Source organism: Barbatula barbatula (genome assembly GCF_947034865.1).
Source record: "Barbatula barbatula genome assembly, chromosome: 18".
NCBI lineage: Eukaryota > Metazoa > Chordata > Actinopteri > Cypriniformes > Nemacheilidae > Barbatula > Barbatula barbatula.
Genome location: NC_136781.1, coordinates 2,481,355 through 2,506,864, shown reverse-complemented (window position 1 = coordinate 2,506,864; position 25,510 = coordinate 2,481,355). Strand labels below are relative to the sequence as shown.

The 25,510-nt window shown below is 39.4% G+C and overlaps 1 protein-coding gene across 1 annotated transcript; it reads left to right on the top strand.

The window, feature by feature from the left end:
• The first annotated feature begins 943 nt into the window (after positions 1-943).
• psd2 (pleckstrin and Sec7 domain containing 2) lies at positions 944-25,427 on the top strand. The gene is made up of 15 exons (XM_079480194.1): positions 944-1,265; positions 3,210-3,703; positions 3,994-4,725; positions 13,151-13,345; positions 13,431-13,511; positions 15,292-15,404; positions 15,847-15,905; positions 18,565-18,654; positions 18,985-19,028; positions 19,157-19,347; positions 20,591-20,661; positions 22,388-22,545; positions 22,653-22,797; positions 22,983-23,126; positions 23,263-25,427. Exons 2-15 carry the CDS (start codon positions 3,288-3,290, stop codon positions 23,467-23,469), a joined length of 2,646 nt encoding a protein of 881 aa, XP_079336320.1. The 5' UTR covers positions 944-1,265; positions 3,210-3,287; the 3' UTR covers positions 23,470-25,427.
• The last annotated feature ends 83 nt before the right edge of the window (positions 25,428-25,510 follow it).

The window sequence follows — 25,510 nt, the reverse complement described above, 5'->3', positions numbered from 1 at the left end:
GTAGTGCAAAAGCCTTTTTTGCTGCTTGTGCGTCTTGTTGAACACCCTGCTGCATGGCGGCATTGGATCCTTGGAAAATGGTTCCTTATTTCAATTCAGTCAAGACAAACGTAAAATGAAGTAAGGGACTTACAGATAAACCAACATAGAGAACACAAGAGAGTGAAAATCACAGCACTGCAAAAGGTGGAGGCAGATCCCTGTGTGTGTCTGTGTACTAAAGGTTTTGCCGACAGTGATTGACATTTACATTAAGTCATTTAGCAGACGCTTTTATCCAAAGCGACTTACAAAGAGTTCAAGGAGCAATAAGCGATAGCAATAAGCGAAGCAATAAGCAACATTATTTGGTTGATTTGAACATTGAGTTTTTCAGTGACGTGTGTGTGATTTTTAAAGTCCAACATGAGTCTTGTATGGAGTGTGTGTATAGAGACAAGTGAGTGAAGGTTACTGACAGGTCCAGCGAAAGTAATTAAACAGAATTGATCGTTGTGAAGAGCCCCACTGTTCTGCTGACTCTACTGGAGCTCTCCGGGTCACTCCACTACACTCAGCTTACTATTATACAGCCACTACCAACACACTAAAAAGTTTGGGGTTGCTTCACCCCATCGTTGGGTCAAATTTGGACAAAGCTAGGTTATGTTAATCCATGTTTGACCCAACTAGGTCAAAACGATCCAGCATTTTTTAAAGTGGAATAAATAAAAACCATGGCAATCATGGGTTGCATTGAATTAGTTATTTCATCGCGCAGGAGAATTTGGACACAAGATACAAAACACATGCACAGCTTTAGGAGACGTACATTTTCAGGATAAGTTACAGCATTGTTTAAAGATATTTCACAGCTGAATGACTCGATAGACCAATCAGAATCAAGCATTGCAGATAGTGAAGTCGTCATGTAATAAAGCTTCATGAACACGCACAGATATACAGTATAGGCGGAAGTCATTTCTCAGTCACTATTACACCCAGTGCTCGCTGACATGTGGTACCGTAGGAATTATGGGTATCTGGCAGTCACAGGGCACAGAGGCTGTCTGGAATTGTCCGTGTGACAGCAGGGTACTTTACTGCAGCTGTGCCTGTGTATGTGCATGCGTGATGGATTCATGAGTGTGAGTCTTATTTGCCTTCTATGTGGAAAGATCATCCACAGCTGGGATGGACTTTGAGTACCAAGCACCAGAGCAGAATGTCAAACATTAACCGTGCGTGTTTGGTAACCCATCCTGAATGTGGAGCCGAGGTCAAAGGTAATGTTCTCAGATCGTCTTTGCTAAATGTAAGGTTTTCAGTGGTGTCAGAAAGTGTGGGCTTTTAATATTTTCATGTCAGGGGCGTTTAGTGAGCACAAACCTTTTGAAAAGATAAGGAGTGTAAAGGTTAAAATAATATAGAAAAGGCACCACTGCACGAAAAAACACGAATGGAGAATACAAGATTGAATATCTATAGCAGACGTATTTTGAATAAAGGTTTGTTTGTGATTTGTACTGAAAAAGAAGACAAAAATACTAAGACATTTTTGCATTGTAAACTCAAAAGTGTTTCACCCACTGTTAACATAATTTAATCTTGTGATGTGTAACTACTAGGATTTCAGTTGATGCATCGCATGGTATTTTATCACTGATAGTTAAGGATGGACAATATGATATTGGATATGTTGCTCTATGGCATTTTGGGCTAAATTGCTCAACAGAGTCTCAATCTGTGCAAAAAAGTAGTTTAGAGCTTAGCTTCACATCTTACAGAAGAATGCCTGACTGTTACTTTGCCAAGAGAAGGATCTTCTTTAAATGTTATGTGCTGTTTACATTCCAGCCTGTTTTGTCTCCGCGCCCTCTCTTTCTTTCTTGTTCTTTCTGTCCATTCTGGATTCATCTGGTGGATTTCATAATGTGTGACACATAAGTGTCTTAAGAGTTCTGAATCAAAGGAGAATTTAAAAAAAAGTCAACATGAAATCAGATCAGACCCCATTTCTGGCTATCACACATTCATGGTCGTCTTGTGCACAATTTGTCATGATTGTTAAGGAAATGTTTGTAATCCGTCATCAAAATGTACTAACTTGCTCCACCTCAAATGTCATTGTTTACTCACCCTCACATTGTTCCAAATCTGCAGTAATGTCTTTGTTCTGATGAACACAGAGTAAGATATTTGGAAGAATACTTGTAACCAAACAGTTCTTAGCCACCATTGACATAGTAGGAAAAACTACAATGGTAGTCAGAAGTGCATCAGAGCTATTTGCTTTCCTACATTCTTCAAAATATCTGCTTTTGTGTTAATCAGAAAAAGGCTATTTATAAAGCAATGTTTCCTACTATGGTAGTCAATGGTGGCCAAGAACTGTTTGTTTACAAGCATTCTTAAAAATCTCTCTCTCTTTTTACCCAGATATGTATTCAAATTTGAAACAAATTGAGGGTGAGTATTTGGGCGAACTGTTCCTTTAGCCAATTCATATACGAGATGAGATGCACTTAAGGGTGAGCTTGACCTTCAGCTTCCACGTCTCTGTCAAAAAGCATTCTGAAGTGAAAGTCCATCCCTTCCAATGCAAACTAGAATCTGTCTCCTTTTGTGTCACCCTTTTAATGATGATGTCACATTAGAGAAGTAAAATGGATTAGGCATGCTGTTTAATGTAGACTTTAATCTGCCACTCAGCGTCTGGACTCTGGAAAGTTTCCCCAGAGCAGGTGTTATACATCAGATCAGAATTTAGATTGACCTCTTCAGTAGATGACACTGTGATGTGTGTTGTATTGTAAGTGCACGCACACTGCTAGCATGTATAACATCGGTTGTACATGAGCTTTGCTGAGTCAAAGATAATGCGGTCTCAGTGGGCTGCCCCTTTGCAGGCCTGATCAAACACGGAGATGACAGCAGGTAATGGAGTCTGAATTGCTGTTTAAACTTTCAGGATTCTGCCACCTGATTGCTTCAGTCTTTAGAATGCTTAATGTCCCCCATAATGTTCAGTGAGCTGTGCTGTTAAACACCGGCCAGACAGATTTGCTCCTCTGATGGACTGCACTATATGCTTCCAACGCAAAACTCCAAAACCTATTGGAGATTGATTTCTTTCAAAGGTTTAACTAGAAATTTTTTCTAAATTTAAATTTTAAAGTAAAACTCAACAGTATGTGCATCTCATTGCTCTATTTTGTCTTCTTTAATAGGTGTGAAATTTCACTCCTTCCTTTGTTCCTGACCCTCCGACCCCAGGCTGTCAGGACACCCGGATTGAGGAGGCCGCCATGAGTCAGGAGGGGCCGGATGACCCCCTCCACACAGAGAGCACACCTACAGAAACACTCCCAGCACTTGAGCTCACTCAAGTCCAGGAGGGAGAGTCCGAGCTGGGGAAAGAGGAGACTGACTGCCCTAAGGGTGAAATCATGGAGGGTGGAACACAGGTGGACAGTGAGGAGGGCGGAGAGGCAGATGTTAAACTGGGATCAGAGACTTGTGAAAAGAATATCAATAATACACAATCCAGTAAAATGGAAGAAAATGAAGTGAGATTACAAGAGGAAAGTAGAAACAGAGAGATGGAGGGCAGGTGCCCTGAATCTCGGACTGAAAATGGCAATATGAGCATCTGTGAAGGTGAAGACACACAAACGGCCCCGAGCTCAGCAGAAGGCTCAACCAAACTCATGTTCTCCTTGAGGTCAGTTATATGATAATACATAACAAATAATAGACTCTAGAATAGAAAATTCCGGTATGGATGCAAGCCAATGTAGGATACACAAAATAGTAAGAGATATGTTGTGAAACTCTCTTTTATATCGCTGTGCAATTCACAAACATTGTTGGACTGACTCACGCAGCTAGAAAACAAGCCATAGGTAGAAAGGTTCCCCTAAAAAATCTAACCAGGTGTATCCGGGCTTCTTGTGTTGTGTATCTATTCCTTGAGGTTTATGAATGCATTCACTAATGTCCGTATCACTGCAGGTTCGAAAACGGGACTGAGGACGACAGCGAAGGCCAGGAGGACGAGGAGGGGATCGCGGTAGAATCCTCAGCGCCAGGGAATCTAGACGCCTTCAGCTCCACATTTGAGCTCTCTGTAGAAGATGCGGACGCAGAGGTAGAGGATGAGGAAGGAGGAGATCAGAGGGCAAGACACAATCGGGACAGTTTCAGCTCAACGTTTGAGCGCATTGTCGAGCAGGTCGACAAGACTACGGCCCTTGAGGAGGAGGAGGAAGACGAGGGAGAGGAAGAGTACGACGGAACAAAAGAAGGCAAGGACGGCTTCAGCTCAACATTCGAGCGGATTGTTGAGTCAGAGCTCCTGCGAGGGGGGACTTGCTACAGCAGTCTGGATTCCCTGGACGTGTTGTCACTCACAGACGAGACGGACAGCTGTGTCAGCTTCGAGGCGCCACTCACCCCTCTTATCCAGCAGAGGGCTTTACTGGGCCCTGAACCTCCAGAACTGGAGCTGGAGACTGTGCAGGAAGGGGCCGAGAACCAGGAGGGGGAGGCCGAGCTGGGGACGGATGCGACCAGGGAGGAAGCCAGGGATGGAGCCAGCTCTGCAAGTCCGCTACGAACCACCATACCCGGAAGCAGGTCGGAAAATGTCTTGAGCCAGCCGGCACAATGGAGCATCCCGAATGGCTTCCACATTGAGCTTGCTGGAAATGGAGAGAGCGGGGGAAATATGCCAAACTCCTTAAGGTAAGAATGCAAAGTCTCACCTCGGTCACTCATAAGCTTGTCTTGCATAGCCAGACCTTCATACTGAAGGTCTCGAACTAATCGCCGCTTTCTTTGGCAAAGGCCTGCCCAATAGGCCATGTGACTCACAGATAAAGCAACCAATCACGTTTTGTTTTGAGCGGCGTCATGTTTATAGGCATGGAAATGTCCCTGCAGTAACAAACCGGTCGAAATTCACAAATGTGTCAAAAGTTAACAGCAACAAAATTATTATAAGTTTATGCCTTATAATAATTATTATAATTTAGCCTTTGCTTGATCGTGATGAATTCTTATAACAACCGTTGTAAACACGACAGCTTTCTTCTTAGATCATACGGCTTTGTGTTGTTTCCAGGTGGTCCGTTAAAAAATGCGACACGCACGTCTACCGGAAATCCTGTGAAATTTAACTAATCAGATGACGACTTCGAAACGTGCTGAAGTGTTTCCTCAAAGGGGTGCCTTATGTATCAGACGGGCGTGACATCTAAAGCTGAGCCTACTCATGAGCTAGCTCCATTTCCTGCTTAGTTTTCCCTGAGTTTCCCCAGCAGATGGCATGCAGTCCTAGTTAATAACTTGGTGTGATAGTCATGTTCCGAACTAGTGAGTCACTAGCACCCCGTACTATTTTTTCCAACCCAGACAACTGCACATCTGAAATTACAGAGTCAAGATGTAAGTCTGCATCTCAATGACTGTTTGCAAATAGTTGCACTGATGGGGCATATGGCAGATCGTACCATCTGACAGAGGATCTGCATAGAAATTAGCCCATTTAGGAGAGCAGCCAGGCATCATTTGCTGAGGCTGTTTTTTTATCCTGCACTTGAAGGGAGTATCAAACTGTGGCCCAGCCGACTGGAAACTTCTTGATATTGCAAAGATTTGACTTTGAGGCAATAACCAGGAAAGATTTCCACCTCTGGGAGCCAATGAAGGATAGGTCTAAAATAGCTGCCGTCCGTTAAGATTTCTCTCTTTCCCTCACTCCCTCACTGCATCCATCTGGACTGCAAGCAGCAGCAGATGTTGTCGTTTTTCTTCCCCAGTTTTAAATGACCCGCAGCTTCCTGACCCCCAGTGCGGCTGAATGAGGCATTGTTTTTAGGCGGTGACATCATCGACTTTGGCTTTCCTTTAACAACGAGAGCCTTGCTTTAGATTTCAGTCACACTGTGCTTATTCGTGCACCGCTTGTCTAGGCAACACCATTACCCTTAGCGTTCCTCTATATCATTTCTAGCGAGCATCATGCTTTTCATTGACTAAAAGGGCCATTAGAACGTTTGCAGTTGACCTCTATGTCGAACGCATGAAACGCTATTCATTAAAGCCCCCCCTTCTCAGCTTTAGCCGCTAACATCATTAGCCTGCAGTCTTCCTGAGGCTGGTAACACTACGCTAGCCACATATGCTGTTCATTAGCAGTTGTTTGATCTATTGGAGTGGCATGGTGGCTATATGGTTGGCTTGTAAACTTGCGGAGCGGAATGAGGGTTTTCTGTGTGTCTGCAGAAGGGAAAGAGCGGCATGTGCAGTTAATTAGCATATTCACAACCAGCATTATGCTAGCGAGTTGTTGAGAGGTTGTCCATTAAGATGACTGATGTTGCCACTGTGGGAAAATGAAAATGTGCAGTTGAATGTCTGTTAGTCTTTCATAGCAGATTTAAACAGTAATCTTTAAAGGATAGTTTCAAATTCTAGAAATGTATTCACCCTCATGTCATTCCAGTCCCATTTGTAATTTATGGAAAGCTACAACAGTTCATAGTGACCATGTTTGGCAAGGATTTTTCATTTTTCAAGGGTAAAACAGCATAATCTTAAAAATGCTGGGTTACTTTCAACCCAGGCCAGTCGATTGGCGGTATTAACTCAGAAAATGGTTTATATTTGACCCAAAAATAAGTCAAACAACCCAGCATTCAGTAGGTTAATTTACACCCAGTGCAGTATAATAAAAATGATGATTTATCATTTGAGCTGTAGTGCAAAACTATGTCAGAAATGTTTGTTGTCATTTGACCTGGAATTGTATCTTTCAAATAAAGATGGCAACATAATGACCAACGTTAGAAATTGTAGCTTTGAAAGGGACGAATCAGTTCAATGTTTGGAGATGCAGTAGCATATAATGTAGATAGATGGTTAATTATGAAACTCTTAAACCTAGTTTTTAATGTGTGGTTACATCATACAATCTAACAGACCTAAAGTCACAAAATGTAGATTTTTGTTTTCATTGGACTCTTATGCTTAAATAAACTATATTCATATTAGATTAGGTTTTACTGTGAAATGCAATTCCTCGCTTTCCATAGCCTTCCATGCATTGAATAAGTGTGCGTCTGAACGCTTTTATCTTGTAGAGCAATGATTTTCCATAAGTAGTTCCTGTATTTTCAGGTTGTTCATGGTTCATTAGCCCTGGTTGAGATAAATGTGAAGCAGCGAGTAATCTGTCACCCCTGACTGCCTTACACAACAAATCAATATGCAACATGAAATGTGATCGATGTCCAGGCTTTTTGATGGTGTGATGCAAGATTCAGTCGATTTTATTAGATAAATGAAATTGTTTGGGTTGATCTGTTTGTTCCTTTATGTCGTCTTTATTATGAAATTGCGATAATGTAACTTACTTAATGATATGGCCGTGTTACATTTTTTTTTCTCTGGCCTTAGTTCAGCTAGCACGTCAGGTGAAAGTTAGTTAAAGATGTTACGTTTCTTTATAGTAAAATAAAAAATTTACACAAAATATTTTTTTGCTGAAACCGATGATGATCATGTTTAACATTTTGTTTATTATTTTAAGCATTTTATCGAGGCATTCCAAGATAATACATTAAAACATAGATTTCAGCTTTCAAAATTTCCAGAACCCTGCTTTTCACAGGTTGATTTAATATTGCATGACACCAGCAGTTTCTAATTTGTATTTTTCACCCATTTGGCTTTTGGCTGCACACCCACAGCAACCCACATCCCCACCTCTGGACCCCATCTCACCCACCCCCACCCCTTTCTGAAACGACACCTATTCACACAAAGAAACATGCTCATTTATTCTCTTTATCGGACACTCTGGATCTCTTTCTTTATCTCTCTCTGTCACACACACACATGCTCACAAACATACGCTCATATACACCCACAACACACACGCACAACTTCCTGTCTGCATCCGCTTCATCCTGGTGTGTAGGAGCAGTGGGTGAGTGTTGTCTAACTGATGATTATCCCTACAGGATGCAGAGAGAAGCTACACACACACAGACACAATATCTCTCTCTTTTTCTGACACCTACACACACTGGTTGAGGTACATACACACATACAGACACACTCACATACACACAAACTTTAACCGAACAAAGAAAAGCCAGTTTTCTTGATCAACACAAAGAGGCATTTTACTTCATCAATCAATACTGTTAAGTATATTATATTTGCAGATATTGATGCTTACATCCCATAATAACTATTTTGACTCTTACTGTTAATCGTTTTACAATAAATTGTTTTCAGGCTCATATCGGATATTGCCCAATTTAAAGTATTTCCTCGCTTCGTCAACTCAATAGTTTTTTTTTTGCCGATCTAATGGCAAATCATTGTGGGATCTCTCAGTTAGGAATGCATGCTATGTTGCCTTAACGTTTGACCTAAGATGTCCTTAAAAGCTTTATTTTCAAAAGCACCCTTCGCATTGAGACTGCATCCATAATGCTGCCTACGTTGGCAGCTCACTACTTTGGAGACAAAGCCCGCACTTTACACATTTTATTTTCATAGATACACACCAAAATAGCCTAAACATGTCAGTAAGCTTTTTAGGTAAATGCTGGCTAAATGAAGAATCCTCTTGTGCAGCTCGCCTGAGATGAATGCTGAGCCATTAAAAGAGCAAGACAAGCACCTCCGTAGAGACATCCTTCTCGTCTCCGTGGAGACATCGGCTGTCGTATAGGATGTCAGCGAGACACAGAAAATGTATAGAACTGAGATAGTGAGTGTGTGTCTGTCCACGCATATGTGTGTGTATCGGAATAAATCATGATGGGTCTTTGTGCGCTGTTAAATCCTCACAGGTCCGTGTCACAGTCTTCACTGGGTTTAAGCCGGTCTATAATTGGCTCTGTCTGACACTTTGGTTTCGCTAGTTTCTCGACAGTTTAAGGTGACTGACGGCGATATGGAAAATAAGCTCTGGAAAAGACTGTGGGAGTTGAAACGCATGACGGTTTACCTTGCAAATGAAAGTATACATCTCTTTCCACAAATTCTTTGCATCATTTTGTAGTATAAACAGTCTTTATGTTCAGATGTATTTGCTCTCAACTCTGTGTGTGTATGTGAGAGGAGAGGAAATGGTGATTCGCTTTGGTTGTATGGCCAACCGTAATGACCATTGGAACCAATCACAATGGATATTGAACTGAATCATCCTCTGTTTGGAGACAAAGGGGCAAACATGTTATGGCTGCAGGTTACTGATGCATGAAAATGCCAAAGATTCCAGACCACACTCAAACAAGACAGCTTTATTCCAACAAGCCTGGTCCCTGTCCTAAATCGTAGTTCCATTAGGACCTTTTTAACATGTGAAAATTTCCCCTTACAATTGTTACTTCTTGTTAGTTTTTATCATTTCTTTTAGTGTATAAGGCATAAATGTTAAATCAACTTGACAGTAAATCAGCGGGAGTCAGAACCCTAATTATAGGCGCTTCGGATGTTGAAGGGTCTGGTCAAAGGCCTTTGCGCTTTCGGGCATCGGTCCAGATCGGTACTTCATCGGAAATATGGAAACGTTGCCCAGGCAGGACTCATTCAGTAATCCTATCCACCCAGAGCGACTCTCTCCGCCCATTTCCTCTCGTGTTCCGACTTTAAGGAACTTCACACTGAGTAGCGCTTTGCGCAAAACCGCCGGAGCCAAATGCGCTCAGAACGAGTCGCGTCAGAAAACTTTGATTTGTCGACGAACGTGAACGACGCGCGGTGACACATATCGCCAAAACGCCCCTTTTTTCCACAGGGACATTAAAAAAAAACGTATTTCTTTGGGGAAACCCGGATTACGCATTGCGCGCATCGCCCGAAGGCGAATGGATTTGACCGGCTCTTTTCCTCCAGAACATGTCTCGCAACGCGCGGGATTGATGCCTGATCTACGGTGAAAGATGTGGAAGGAAGAATATGATGTTCATTTTGATTTTCTCCTGGGACTTCTGTAAGTTCTCTAAGATGCTTTATTTGACTTAAAAATACCAAATATACCTAAATACTGCAACTGTAAAAAGTTTTGTCAGGTATCTTCAAATGTGAAACGTGCTGTCATTTCCAATAGCTTGTTTGGTCAGGTCGATAGTCATATAATTATATATTTCCTCGAAGTATTTTTAAGGATCATATGAATTTTAATCATGAAGGCTACATTTGGATGTTACCACCTTTCACAGTGTAATTTCCGTCAGTAAATGCATTATTCCTATGGCTCTGTGAAAGGTGTTTTGTTTATTTGTTTATATTTGACGTGTAACTCTTTGTTTTGCTTTCATTTTATGATCTTTTTAAGTTTTTTGTCAAGGGTGTGTTTGAAGTGCTTCATCTGAATTAGCTTGATAATATGACAAGATTTACTTGACACCCATTGCAATGACAAAGGTGATTTTAGGGGTCTAAGCAACCTGGCTTTTTACAGTGATGGGTGGATGTGTTGTCTAATTATTTTCAGCACATTGTAACGTAAGACTTTTTAGATAAAAGTGTGTGCCTACATGCATAAACGGCTATGCGTTCTGATTTTAGTGTGCTTTTATACTTCTGGTTTGTGTGCATGTCTGCAGATAGTCAAGGTCGTTGCTTTTTTTCCACTTGCTTTCTTCTTTCCCGAGGCACACTGTTACAACATTATCTTGCTTGATATTAAACTGTCAATTCTTTTCTTGGTCAGAAAAGATTATAAACGTATAGCCTGAGGGTCGTGTGTGTCGGAGAGAGAGAGAGAGAGAGAGAGAGAGAGAGGCAACGGCACAGGCAAAGAGAGAATAAGTTTTTGTTAACTTGATCCCTTGTACCTGAAAAACGTTTCATGGCATAGGCTTATCTAATCTAAAATAAACACATCTGTGTCACAACATTGTTTGATGTATTACAGCAGGAAAACACACACACACACACACATTTATAAAGCAGGATTTGTATTTTTGGCACACTGACAATGACGCGCTAACACCTTCACACCTCACTCACCGTTCGTCCAACACACCCTCCGCCGACAGCACCAGCGCAGGCGGAGAGACAGAGGAACGGGCATGAGACAGGCAGTCTCATGTTTAATCTCCTGCCTGTCCATACAAAAACATGCCTGCTGGCCACGTTTAGCACTGCGATAGACAAATATAATGTTCTCTAGAGCGCTGAATCTCAAACTTTATGTGTTTTGACACAAATACCATTTTACCATGGTTCTTCAAAGAATATCATGGTATTAACATGGTGCATGTGTTTAAACCTGTTAAGGTAAACCTGTATCAGCATTACACATAAACTGAAATGTCAAATTTACTCAAATTAATATCAATATCATTAAATCCTTTTTATCATATCTCACCTGGCCGTGTAACCTGGTGTACCCACTCCAATTCTTTTAAAACACAGATCTGCTCAATAAATCATCGGTATTGATCACAGCACTTCAAAGACAGATGGAGAGACGTATCGCTTTCCGATTGGGTTTGTTCTGTCATTATGTGCACATGACCTTTAAAGTTATGACTATGCAAACGGCCAGCTGGTTTGACACCTGAGCGCTGAATGAATCAGTCAGGAGCTTTAGACCAGTCAGAGGCTCTCTCGCTGTTATTCACACTTGTTTCTGTGTGGGTCAGCGTGTTCCTGTACCTGAAAGTGTGAAGTAAAGTAGTGATGATGATTCATTGAGTGCTTTGATTCACAGGAAGAGGGAGGAGACGATTGTCAAATCTGAACTGTGATGACTTTACTCAGACTTTAATCTCTTAAAATTTTGAGGTTTTGTGTATGCAACTCTCTCTCTCTCTCTCTCTCTCTCTCTCTCTCTCTCTCTCTCTCTCTCTCTCTCTCTCTCGCTCTCTCTATTTCGTTGGACTGTATTGTGGCAATTTCAACAGAAACAAACCTCAGAAATGGCATAGTCACCCAACAGCAATGTTAAAGACAAACGAATGCAGAGACGGTTATGAAAATAATCTGGTTTATTTCATCATACACGTATATAAATTTTTTAACTGACCCTGACATGACATGTAAAAACATTAATATTGTGTTGACAGACAGACAGACAGACGGATGGATGATATAGAAATATATTTATGTATGCATGCCCCAACCGTTCTTATTTCACATAACTAGTAACTAGTAAAGTAAAAATTTGTATCCAATTGCATTCTATTTTATAAAATGTATATAGTCGCATGCACGCTCTGTTCTATGTGTGAGGCTTTTCTAGGGCATTGTGGGTAATGCTGATGAAGGGGACATCTGCTTTGGGAGGGACACAAATTACACCCCTCTCTCCCCTTATGGTACACCGGGTTCTGCTGGCACCATGGCAACACATTACCGTTCCTTATCGAGTTTGGCACTAATGCAATTGTGCTAATGAAATTATGCAAAAAACATGGACTCATCCGCGATGAAAACGACAGCCGTAATTTATTCCGAAAGCTGCGGACACACTTGGAGATGAAACTGTTGACCAGCAAGCGTATGCCATCTGTATTTCAACATGTGTCTGCTTACGGAGTGATGACAGCATCATTTTGAACGATTATTCTACCTTTGGTCTGTTATGACAAAGACGATTCAGCACCGCTATATGGGACTTTATGCATTTGCACATTTTCGCTGTGCACCATAACCAGACAGAAATTCATAAATAAATAATATCAAAAGCTTTACGTCTGTCACTTCAGTAATCGTCTGACTGCGGGTCGGTCATCTCTGGGGGAAAGCAGTCGACGGTATACCCCCTCATCCCAAATTACATCTTCATTTAAAGAACGCTCTAATGCGCCTCTTACCTCCTTTGCAGTAATTGTACACGTCGAGATTTTAATTAGTTGAATGAGATGTGCCGTGTCTCGGCAGGAATGAAGATTGAGTTTTTCTGTCAAGATGCTTTCTGCTACCCATGAGCTAAATGCTAATTCAGATATGAATAGGAGGATCTTAATGGCTCTTATTGGATGCTCATTTCAATTGTGCACAGAAATGAATACGGAGATAACAGACGTGATCAACGTGATGGGAAAAAGATGCATTTATAGCTGGTTCATCAGAAGCAGGTTTCAGCATTATTTATCCAAACGTTGATGGCTTTTCTTTTCCGTATTTGTTTCCACAGCGATGCCAACCTCACAGATGTGTTGTGCGACTCGGACTCAGAGTTGGGCAGCGTGGAGATGCTGGAGAGTGGCAGCACAGACACACTCGCCAACGGTTGCCGCGTCGACACAGATGCTGCCAAACGATTGGCAAAGCGACTGTTTTACCTGGAGGGATTCAAGCGCTATGATGTTGCCCGACACCTGGGCAAAAAGTGAGTGTCTGAGTACCCTATGTACAAAGGAATGAAATATTGTTCACCTTCAGACCCACAATCCTTTTGTTCACTTTCTCTGCAGTAATGAATTCAGCCAGTTGGTAGCATCAGAGTATCTGAGCTTCTTTGACTTCACAGGGATGTCCTTAGACAGAGCACTGAGGTAAGGTTTAAAAATACAATCGCGAATCTTTAAAATGACACAGTTTGTGTGAGAAACAGGTTAATTTATTTTCATTCACTTTCATTATAATCACGATCGGATAGAAAATGTGGAATGGGAATTTAGACCAATAAGATTTCACTAGGGGCGTGTCTAAATGACAGAAAGCAGATGTCAGGGAAAACATTACTTAATTGCATTGCGTTTGGTTGACACAGTGTTACAATTCCACAAACTGAAAACAGGAAGTTTTTGAAAACACTACCGTCGTTGCTTCCTTGTTACTGTGGTTGACCAGTAGTAAAGGGAAGAAGTTTTATAATGAAACTAGATTTCCACTTAAACATGTCACACATTTGTGTCTCAATGTCATCAGGGCAATTCCATGAAAATGTCATCCTCACCGTGTGGTTTTGACCAACGTTTTTTACTTTGGTAACAGCACAGATATTAACATTTGGTGCTTCAAAAGCCCGTGTGAGATCTCTCTTCAAATTTCTATAGCATTTGTTTTATTTTTAGTGCATGATTTTTCATCACGCATGTTTATTTCCCTTTTGTTAAATAGAAAATGTGTTCATAGACTGTCATTTGTGTATGTTTATACTCTATCGACAAGGGTTTAGTAAAATATGAACAGATGGTTCAATATATTCGTAACAAATTCATTCTCTGACCATTGGTGTCATGTCCATAACGCAAAATGTCAGGTCCATAACATGGAATTGCCCATTAATAACTTCGCTTTGAAACCATTCCTGCTAAACACAATAGAAAATGTAATGGTTATAATGGGGATCGTACTGGTTTTAATGAAAACTATAATGGTGTCTACTGGTATGTTTGTGGGGTGTTACAGTATGTAACATATTTGTGACAGTTGACCCAAAAAATAAAACTCTGTCTTCATTTAGTCACCGTCAAGTCTGTATAAATGCCTAAAAAGCTAACGGTTTATTATGGTATTTAATAGAAACCAAAAGATTTTCTGTGATGGTTTCTATTGAGTCTCTGTTGTTTTTTCAGCAGGGTTTTGTAGCACTTTTAAGTGAGAGTTTTTCAAGATTTAGGCCTGAAACACTACAAGTACATAACCACACACTCCTACTGTAGCCATGCACAGTTTTATGCATCATTGTGTTTCAAATCGCTATGTTAGGAAAAAGTCTGTATAACGTTCCATATTTGTATGAAGAGAAATAAATAACTAAGCACCGGTTTCACAGACAAGGCTTAAGACTAGTCCCGGACTAAAATGAATTTGGAGCTGTCTTAACTGAAATATGTCATTGACGTTGTTTTGTTTCAAGATGCACATCAGTAATGTTTTTTCTACAGCATTTTAATAAAAGCAACTTAAATAGCCTAAATTAACTGGTCCTGGCCTAGGCTAAGCCTTGTCTATGAATCCGGGCCTATGTGAATCAGTCATTGCGTTGTTGTTTTTTAAGTGTAGTTCATCGAGTTTAATGAATTACTGCCGGAACAGCTGTCTGACAAAATGATGGATCGATAGAAAACTGTATAAACTAAGATTAAATTGTACATTGTTTAAAACTGTAGGTAATTTTCAGAAAAGTAATTGTTTTGGGGTGTTGGGTGGTCCACAATTTTGGTTTTACTGTTGAGGTGTTTCAACATCCGAAAAAGAAAGTCCTAGAAATTGTTTCAAGTAGATTTATGTATATATTTGTATATATCATGCATTAATGCTATATATTTAATTGATCATTCTCTCTGTACACCTGTGTGATTCCGGGCATTGACTGACTGATTGCAGGAACTTCTTGAAGGCGTTTCCTCTGATGGGAGAGACACAGGAGAGAGAGCGTGTGCTGGTTCATTTCTCCAAACGCTTCTGCTGCTGTAACCCAGAGGCGCTCACGTCAGAGGGCAAGTCTTTATACAGTGTTCATTTCTGTACATTTATCTTTCACTGCTTGGCTCAGATGATACAGTGGATGTACAGTACACAATAATACAACACAACTTATATACTAAAAACTCGATGATGAACATTTCTGAACGGTTAAAATGAAGGGAATTACAAGTACAGGTGTTTCAACATCTGAGCTGCCTCGCTGTCTACTATTGTACCTGCATAGACAGTTGCTTTAGAGTCGTTTACAAATATGAATAATCATAAAACATATATATCTAAAATCATTCAATTTGATTATATTGATTTATTTTAGTGATACTTTTAAATATAAGCTATATTTATGATTAAAAGTTTTCTGGATTTGTTGGTCATCTTAAGTGGATTGAAACACCGTCACAGTATTTTCATGGAATTACATGACAGGACTTACATGTTTTTTGTGTTTTTTAACAGATGGCGCTCATACACTTACCTGTGCGCTTATGCTTCTGAACACAGACCTGCATGGACACGTATGTATTCAGCACCTGTTAAACATGCTAATGTAATGCCACGTGTGCACGCATTGCACGAAATAATTCAATCCAAAAATGTTTGTGAACTCTTAAATGAATTCACAAGTCCCTGTGGTCAGAAATGTATGCCGTTACAGGAAGAGGAAATAACAGACAGTGAGTTGATTTGTGGTGGATGGTGATCTGATATCGTTCTCAGGGACGGATGAGGGAAGCTCTGTAACTGTATCTACTGACGATAGTTTCAGATCTGATTAACAAACACGCATAAGATTGATCTGGAAAACAGACAACCCTCAGTAATGTCTCACATATCTAAGAAGCTCAAAATGTTATGTTGGGACATCATATTTCTTATACTTTGATTACTGGTATTTTATTCCCTTTGAAGAGTTTGCGACTTTCTCTGGTGGCGAATATTTCATGACCTGTTTTCCTGCCCTCGTGGTGTGCATGTATGTTATTGTTTTTGCATTTGAATAACAGTAGATGTTTTTCTGATGCTCAACACGTATAATGTAGACATTAATTGGCTATTCGTTCGCAAGTGTGGCACATAGAGCGCAGTATGATAATGTTTTCTGTGTCAGTGATCTAAATGGTAACATATGAGTTGTACATGATCACAGTTTTCATGAAACTAACTTCAATTTCTCTTCAAGTCTTAATGATTTTCTAATCTCATGACCCTTGTAGCAGTGATTCTCAACCAGTGTTTTTGCCTCAGGACCCGAATTTTTGTAAAACTAAACAAAGTGTACGAAAAGCCAAACACTGAAATGTATTGCATTACTTTATGTATTAAAGGTATACTTCACCCAAAAATCATCAATTACACACCTTCGAGTTGTTCCAAATGTGTATCAATTTCTTTGTTCTGATGAACACGGAGAAAGATATTTGGAAGAATGCTTATACCCAAACAGATCTTGCCTCCCATTGACTCCCATAGAAAAATGCAATGGTTGTCAAAAGTGCCCCAGAACTGTTTGCTGTCCTCCTACATTCATCCAAAATGTCTTCTTTTGTGTTCCACAGAACAAAATAATAATAAAATACTTTTTTCTACTATGGGAGTCAATGGGTGTTGGGATCTGCTTGTTTATAAGCATTATTCCAACTATCTTTCTCTGTTTTCATCAGAACAATGAAATGTATACACATTTGGAACAAAACTAAGGTGAGTAAATGCTGACAGAATTTTCATTTTTGGGTGAAGTATCCCTTTAAGTCTATAATTCACCAAAGCAAAGTACACTATGGTTGGCAGAAACCATCTTTATCCTTGCTGCAAGTAAAAACGTGTTTAATGTTAAAAACCTTGTGAGGTTTTCAAGAATGTGGGCGTCACACAGCCTGGCCATGTTGGCATCTGCCTAATTCAGTTTCTATTAAAATGCCAAAGAGTTTGATTGACGCACTGCGTTTTACTTAAGCAAAACAAAGAGAAATGTCTCACTTTCTTTTCATAAGTCTATAAGGCTTTGTATTCTGTTATATTCCCGATTATTTGGTTGGATGGTTTATTATTTGATATTTATCTTTCTTGACAGTGACTTATTAGAATAGATCTGCCACTGGTGAAATTAGAATCACTGCATTATATTGTCATTTACATTACCTGGACTTATTATTGTGTTTCTCTCAGTAATGCTACAGTTCTGTCTGACTGATCTAAACACATCTCTCTCCATCTCTTCTGTCTCTCTCTCTCTCTCTCTCTCTCTCTCTCTCTCTCTCTCTCTCTCTCTCTCTCTCTCTCTCTTCCATGTTAAACTCACTCTGCGGCAGGTGGTGAGTGTTTCTTTGCCCCCGTTCTCTTCTTCTTCTGTTTTCTTCCTGTTTAATGACTCCAGCTTTAATTTACATCCAAAATCATCCATCTTTTGTGGAATATTATTTATCTACAGTAGATGTGTGTGGTAGGAGGGACATACATACAGTATTGTGTTTAGATATTGTGTATGGTGCTAGTTCACTATTGCCATCTGCTGACAGTTTTGTGAACTGTATGCAAATCAAATTTGGTGATGTGTTTGGTAATTTTATTTCTGCATTATGTTTGTCCTGGTTTTATATTCAGTACATTTTCAGTTCGACCAAAATTTCAAACAATACACTCAGCTTATGATCTGAATAACATTTAAAGAGTATTTGCAAAAACAGATAACTTTGTACAGCAATACACAATACAACACAATAAAAACACAATAAGTTATTACTTAATCAAAACAACTGCAGTTTGAATTATATTACTTGAAACGCACGATAAAAAACGTATGTTTTTATCTGTTTTTGCAAATAAACTATTTAAATTTCTTTGCTATAGAAATGACAATATTCAAGGTTTAATTACATCTTCTCTATGTAAATTAATCAAATCAACATGTCTGTCATTTATAAAATCGTTTTAACATAAAATTTTAAACGAGAAAGGAAAAAAACAGACATTTTATTTAAAAAATATTACTGTATCATGATATGTGCCACAATATACCGCCACACCCCTAATCACATCTATAGTACCAAAATACTATATTTACTATAGTAAGCTAGTGATGTTAGTGCTTGTCATTTCATTAATATTGAAGTTCATGCTAAATATTTTCATACATTTCATGTTACAACATATATGATGTTATGTTGTGTTTTTCAGAACATTGGGAAAAAGATGTCCTGTCAGCAATTTATCGGCAATCTGGATGGACTCAACGACGGCAAAGACTTTACAAAAGACTCACTCAAGGTGACTGTTTTAAAATACTATCTGCGTGCTTGTTTTTGTCCTATTATTATGGCGGTCAAACAACGTTACGGCACAGAATGCAATAGTATCAACGCATGCATACTATTACAGCGCAATTTACATTAAACGTGTGATAGCATTTAGCAACAAAGCAGCATTAAAGGATGCCGTTATGTTTATATCGGTTTAAATGAGATTTTTTTCCATACGGTCGGTCCCGTGAGCCGCATCTGTTTGAAATGAGCAGTTTTTCCTTTCACAACACTCTCACTGTGTTTGTGTTTCAGATGTGCTGTATTCACAATCTCATATATCTCTGTCCTGGTTTAGGTGCTCTATAACTCAATAAAGAACGAGAAGCTGGAGTGGGCGATGTGAGTAACCAATATTATCCCCGAGAGGTCCTGCGTTATCGTGTGACTTCTGAACCTGATCTGTGTGCAGTAATGGTGTAATACCTTCACACACACATGTGCGTGATTCATCGTGTACTTGTCTGCAGTGAGAAAGAGGAGCTGAGGAAGAGTCTGTCGGAGCTGGTGGAGGAGCACTGCGAGGCCGGGGGGAAACGGGTTGTCAGGGTAACGGATGGCAGTAACCCTTTCATCGCCATTCCACTTTTACTCAACGCTGCCACTTACAAACATGGCATTCTGTCACGCAAAAGTCACGCAGACATGGACGGAAAACGCAGTAAGTGTGTATTTTGGAATGATGTACTAAATATCAGCCTGGGCAATATTTAACCATTTTGAGATTATCAATGTACGCGTAAAAGAATCACTACCTCCCACATGTCAGTGTCAAAAAATAGTAGTAATTATATTAGTGACGCAGCTTTTTATTCATAAAATCAATATTTTAAACATATTTTAATTCACATTTTTTATTAGGTGTTTCTGCATTAATTTGGGTATTACATATGATATTATTAGAATCTAAAAGTATATTTTAAAACATTAATGTTAAGTGCGATAAGTCGTGATTGATTTTCTAAAAAGTTTGATTAATTCGTTTATTTTTTTATTGATTTTATTGATAGTTATTATTTCAGTGAATTTGAGAAAATATTATGATGTTTAAGCTGTTTTTCTTCTCTTTGCATTAATGTTAACATGTGTTTACACGTGCTTGAATGTGTTTAGGTAAACGTATCTATTTATTTTTCGTTCTGTGAACTACTAACAATATTTTTTTACCAAATTTGTAATATAAATACTGTTTCTATTTGCATTTATTTGTAAATAAAGGACAATTGGAGAAACGGGTGAACATAACGGAAATTATGCAAAGGCTTGAAATACAGCAAAGAAAACAACTTCATATTCACATTTAAGCAATACAACAGTCATTTTTCTACATGTATTTAGCAACATTATGTGGCATTATGTGATGACCTGGATTTTATCACAGTTTTCATGTGTCTTGTCCATGCTGTCAGTCTTTCACATTGCTTTTGATTTGTCACTCCTGAGTTTAATTTAGTTAAAATTCAATCGACACTGGACTGGAATAACATCTAGAAATGCTTATTTGTAACAGGTTTCGTAATTTTTTCCTCGTCTGTATTTACATCCAACAATGGTGGGACTTAATTAATGCAAATCAAAAATTTAGTTGTTCCCATCTGACTTCTGTCGGTCTTTTTCATGTCCCATTATTTTGTGTTCTTCATTCGCCGTCTATATCAAAAACTGGTAAACAGTTAGACAAACATGTAAAGACAAACAAAAAGATAGCGGACAGATAACATATAAATGTGATAATCTTTGTTGTTTTATATCATTTCCTTCTCTTTATTAATGCAGTCGCTTTAATTAAAACAATGAGGTCTGTGTTCTGCAGTGATGTGGGCAGAAGCGTTGCAGCAAACAACACTGGAGCTCATTAGTGAGGTCTGTCTTTATTCTTTCCGTTTTATTCACTTTCTCCGCAGCCCCGAGAGGCCGAAGAGGCTGGAAGAAGTTTTACGCTGTGCTGAAGGGGATGATTCTCTACCTTCAGAAAGTAATTCAGATCCGCCTCCCACACACACTGCAATATAAGGAATACAGCTCTGTCATTACATCATCTTGTTCTCTGGATGTATTTGGAATACATACTATATTTGTAGTATTTATACAGAATGTTCATTTTCTGTTTGCATTATGAAATGCGTCTTGTTTTTATAATGTGTGTAGCAGTGTTGTATAGTAGTATTTTTACTTTCAAGTACATTTTTATTATACTTTCATCACTACATACTGAAAAACTTCATAGTATTTTTAAAACTGAAGTACATTAAAATCTAGTACTGTCATTTGCTAAGTATTTTTACGTGCTTCATTTTCTAAATAAAGTACTGTATTAAAGTAAACATTTATTTATGAAATGTAGTGGAGTGAAACGTATGATATATGCTTTATAATGTACTACAGTATTTTTCACAAAGTAAAAACACAAAAGTACAGATACTTGAAAAATAGTACTACACAACACTGGTGTGCAGGGCCCCTGCAGGATGAAATGACGGAGGAGGTATGTTCAATTCATAAGGGGGCATAACTAAAATACACACATATATGGCTTTTGTAAGCTATATAAAGCGCCACCTCATACACTCCATATGCAAACGAATTAAGAAAATGTGACATTTAAAAAAGAAGTCTCAAAATTGCACTGGCATCAGATCTCTTTATTAATTTGTCATACAAGTCTGCGGCTGGATCACGTTCAAAATCTTTGGGTAAAAAACTAAGCACCAACTATCAGGTCAGCATTGGAAGCGCTCCGTACATGTCTCTGTAAAGTACGCTCCGTCGTGCCGTCTCAGGTTAGCTTTTCTTTTTAAGATTTTCCCCCTTGAGAAATGTTCCGTGTCATGTTGATGTACGGTCGGAGTGGCATACGTGAACACGTGTCAACAGCCAGAGTCGGCACCACACCACGACCGAACGGGTGGGCAAGTGGCTCCCAGCGAAATCAGCATCATGAATACAAAAAAGGTCAAAACTGCCACATCTGTGCAAAGGCAGACTTAAACCACATTCACACAGACCGTCGATCCCAGAAAATTGCCAAAGAAATGCCAGAGTGCCTTCTGTGTGAACGAAAACGCATCCTGGATTGATCCAAAAAGTGATTCCGGAAAGGGGACCTATAACATTAACGGGATCAGTCCCGGAAAGCGCCATGTGTAAACAAAAGGCAGAAACAATCCCGTAAAATGTGCTTGTTTTTCTCAACAAAAACATTGTTAACAATATAAACATGTGCAATATGCTTTACTAACAGGTTTTTTGTCCGATCTGCGTGATCTTATTCCGAAATGGTAACAAAATCTAAATGCTAAAAAACTTTTTTCAAACTTTGTTTTAAAAACGATAAACGTATTTTTATACTCACTTTTGTATTATCATTATACCGTCCCTTTTGTATTGCAAAAATACCGGCAATTTATTACTTCGCAGCATTCCGTTATGTTTTCAGGCTGTGAAAATTTGCATCGAACAAGCCTTAACAATTAGTTTTCATATGCCATTTTAAATGTATCTAATGTTTAGCTTAATCTTGTTGGGCTATACATTGCGTTCTTGTGCCTCATTCCTCTTCGTTGTTCTGTATAAATATGTGCAATGTGTGCTTTTCTTCACAAAAAAACACACTGGGGAATAGATAGATGCTGTAATTGTACAGTAAGTGTAAGTATTTTCTCAGTTTTTCTCACTCTGCTCTGTTGCCCCCGTGTGGTCAGGATGAGTATAAGCCTGATAAAGATCTGTCTGAGGTGGATCTGAAGAACGCCATTCGGGTTCATCACGCTATGGCCACGCGAGCCTGCGACTACAGCAAGAGACCTAACGTCCTTAAACTGAAGACGTCTGACTGGAGGGTCTTCCTTCTGCAGGCCCCGTGAGCATCGCATCCCTACACCTGCTTTCTCTGTTGTTAGGCAGACGACATAGCCTGCCTTCTAGGAAAACCTTGATTAATCAATGTTTTTGTATCTGTTTGTGAAGGAGCGAAGAGGAAATGATGTCTTGGATTTTTAGGATTAATCTGGTGGCCGCTCTCTTCTCCGCCCCTGCTTTTCCTGCCGCTATCGGCTCGATGAAGAAATTCTGCAGACCATTGCTGCCCTCATCCACCACTAGACTCAAACAGGTGCGCGAACGCATGCATGTCAAACACAGCGATGTTAATAGCACATCGTTCATCTGCCATTAGTTGTGTTTGGATTAGTGTACTACTGTTGAGTGTTGTATAGTATGCATACTTGCGCACAGCCATGCTTATTTTTATTTTCAATTTGACCCGTTTGGTGTTTCTCTCTCATCTGATTGATGCAGGAGGAGCAACTGAAGTCCCATGAGAACAAACTGAAGCAGGTCGCAATGGAACTCGAGGAACACAAGAGGAGCCCAGCAGACCTGACGCCCAAGAGCAAAGAATCGGAAGAGTATCGAATCAAAGAGCACTATTTAACCTATGAGGTCAGACCCGTAATAAACTCTTCGCTGTTATCTTCATCTTTACGTCATACATTCTACAGGGGGAAAATGAAACAAAATTCAATAATGACCTTATTTTTTATGAAAAGCAAGGTTTTATTTTTCTTTGTCTCTGTAGAGGTGCCGTTACGAGACGTACATCAGCCTCCTGCAGGCGAAGTTCCGCACAGGAAGTGATGACCTGGATAAGATTGAGGCGAGTCTGTTCAGCGTGGACGGGAAAGAAGGTCACCTGCGTAAAACTCAGTCGAGCCCATCCATCAGTCAAGGTCACGGGGTCAACGGACGGGCCGGTCATAAACACGCTCTGGAGCACAATAGCTGAAGAGCTTTTCTCGTCGCTATGAACTTTGACCTCATGCCTGAGACCTCATGGTTTGGATACATGAGACGGACTCGTTTCGTGAAGTACACGCGTAGCATTCAAAAGTCCGTATTATTTCCATGTACAGAAGATTTTCTACGACCCATTATATGTATAACTACTACGACAGTGAACATTGTTAATAATGCTATGAAGGTTACGTGCCAAATAGGAAAATGAGGAGACCGAGACTTTAAACGTTGGAAGAAACTACCACAATACGTTTAATGTCAAGAGAGCGTGAAAGGCGGCGACAGAGGACATAAGGTGCACTGTGACATCATACAGCCGCATGTTGTGATGTCATCAACGATTCTTTATGATTCCATTAAGGGACATGACATAACGATTGGATTCATTCATTATTATATTTCTTTTTGACATCACAACGTGTAATAATTTTAAGGCTGTATGCTGTAATGGCTTCCTGATCGACAGGTCTGGTTTAGATGTAGCATTCGGTTTACTCGTGAGGTGCCCGTTGAGTAGCCAGTTTAAGTGCCACTTGCTGGGGTGCATGTTAAGATTCCCAGAGTATTATAAGATACTGGAGTATTATACAACTATCCCCATGTAATTATTTATTATGTTATATTTATTAATTGTACATTTATTTTCTCCACTCGGATCTATAATAATGATGTGAGAGGACGCTTAAATGATACATCAAGTGTTTACCCGCTTTCTAAGGAGCTGATGGATATTCACAGTATGATGATAGAAAATACAGTGTCTTAATACACAACAGGGTATGAGAAAAACATTGTAAATTGGTTTGTGTGCACACTAGAAGATGAAGGACTAAACATCGCTGGGATGGACTTAAAGCAACATTATTTCCCTATTTATGTGTTTCCATGTGCCTGCAGAACATTTCAGCCCGGAGAAAACATTGAGCAGCAGGACTGCAAACAACACCAACCCATCGCTCTCTCTTCATGTCAGTCGCTATCATGAAACACGTCGCATCACAAATGTGTGGCCGTCACGACGACCGCTCATGAGCCACTCAATAAGACTCTGGTCAGCTCTACTGACATCTCATAATGGTACAAACTTTGAGCAAGTGCAAGTAGATTTTATAGTCCTGTTTTAAAGCATGAGGACGGTGAGAGTGAGAGAACGAGCTTGCGGCTCTTTTATGCTTGATGGGATGTGGAATGATATACGCTGCAATTTTATACATTCTTAGTAATGGCTTTCTTAAAGGACCTCTCTATAGCCTACTTTTCGCTTTGGCTGTTGTGCTAACATGATTTTCCCGTTTAGGGTAGAACTCAGAAGCTGTTGTAATAAAAGATTGTGATGATTATTTTACGATCTCCAACTCTGTTGATATAATTCATGTTTAATGTTCGATTTTTTTCTTCCGGAAAACTCGTTTTATCATGTTCAACCCGCACAAGCTCTTTTGCTATTTTTTGTCAGAATTGGTTTGTTCAATAGTTTCTTCGAGTATAAACCAACATTGGCGCAGCTTTCATGTCATGTCAGTTCTTGATTATATTACAAAAATGTTATGAGACACAAAGAATTACAGTGATAGTTCACTCAAAAATATAAATTCTATCATCATTTATTCATTCTTGTGTGTTTAAGACCGTTATATAACTCTCAGTGGTTTTGTGAAGATACAAGGAAAGTCCATTGGGTTCCATGTTGTTTGTTCACCAACACTTTGCAAAATATCTTCTTTTGTGTTCTGCAAATGATAGAATATAGGGTTTAAATTTCATGTGGGTGAATTAATGAAACGTTTTTGGGTGAACTATCCCTCCAAGCAGGTGTCACCACAGATTAGTCGTATTTTAAAACTGGCAGATGTGATGGCTGCGGTAGCCTCCCATTCTCATTTTACTTCCAAAAGAATTTGTTTTTGAACTCGTCTTAACATTTTATAAACTATTTTTAGTTTTTTGAAAATGTGCAGTGATGTATTTTTTGCCATGAGACTAGAAACATGTGAAGTAAGAAGGGCCCATTTGGGTTTATGTTGAATTTA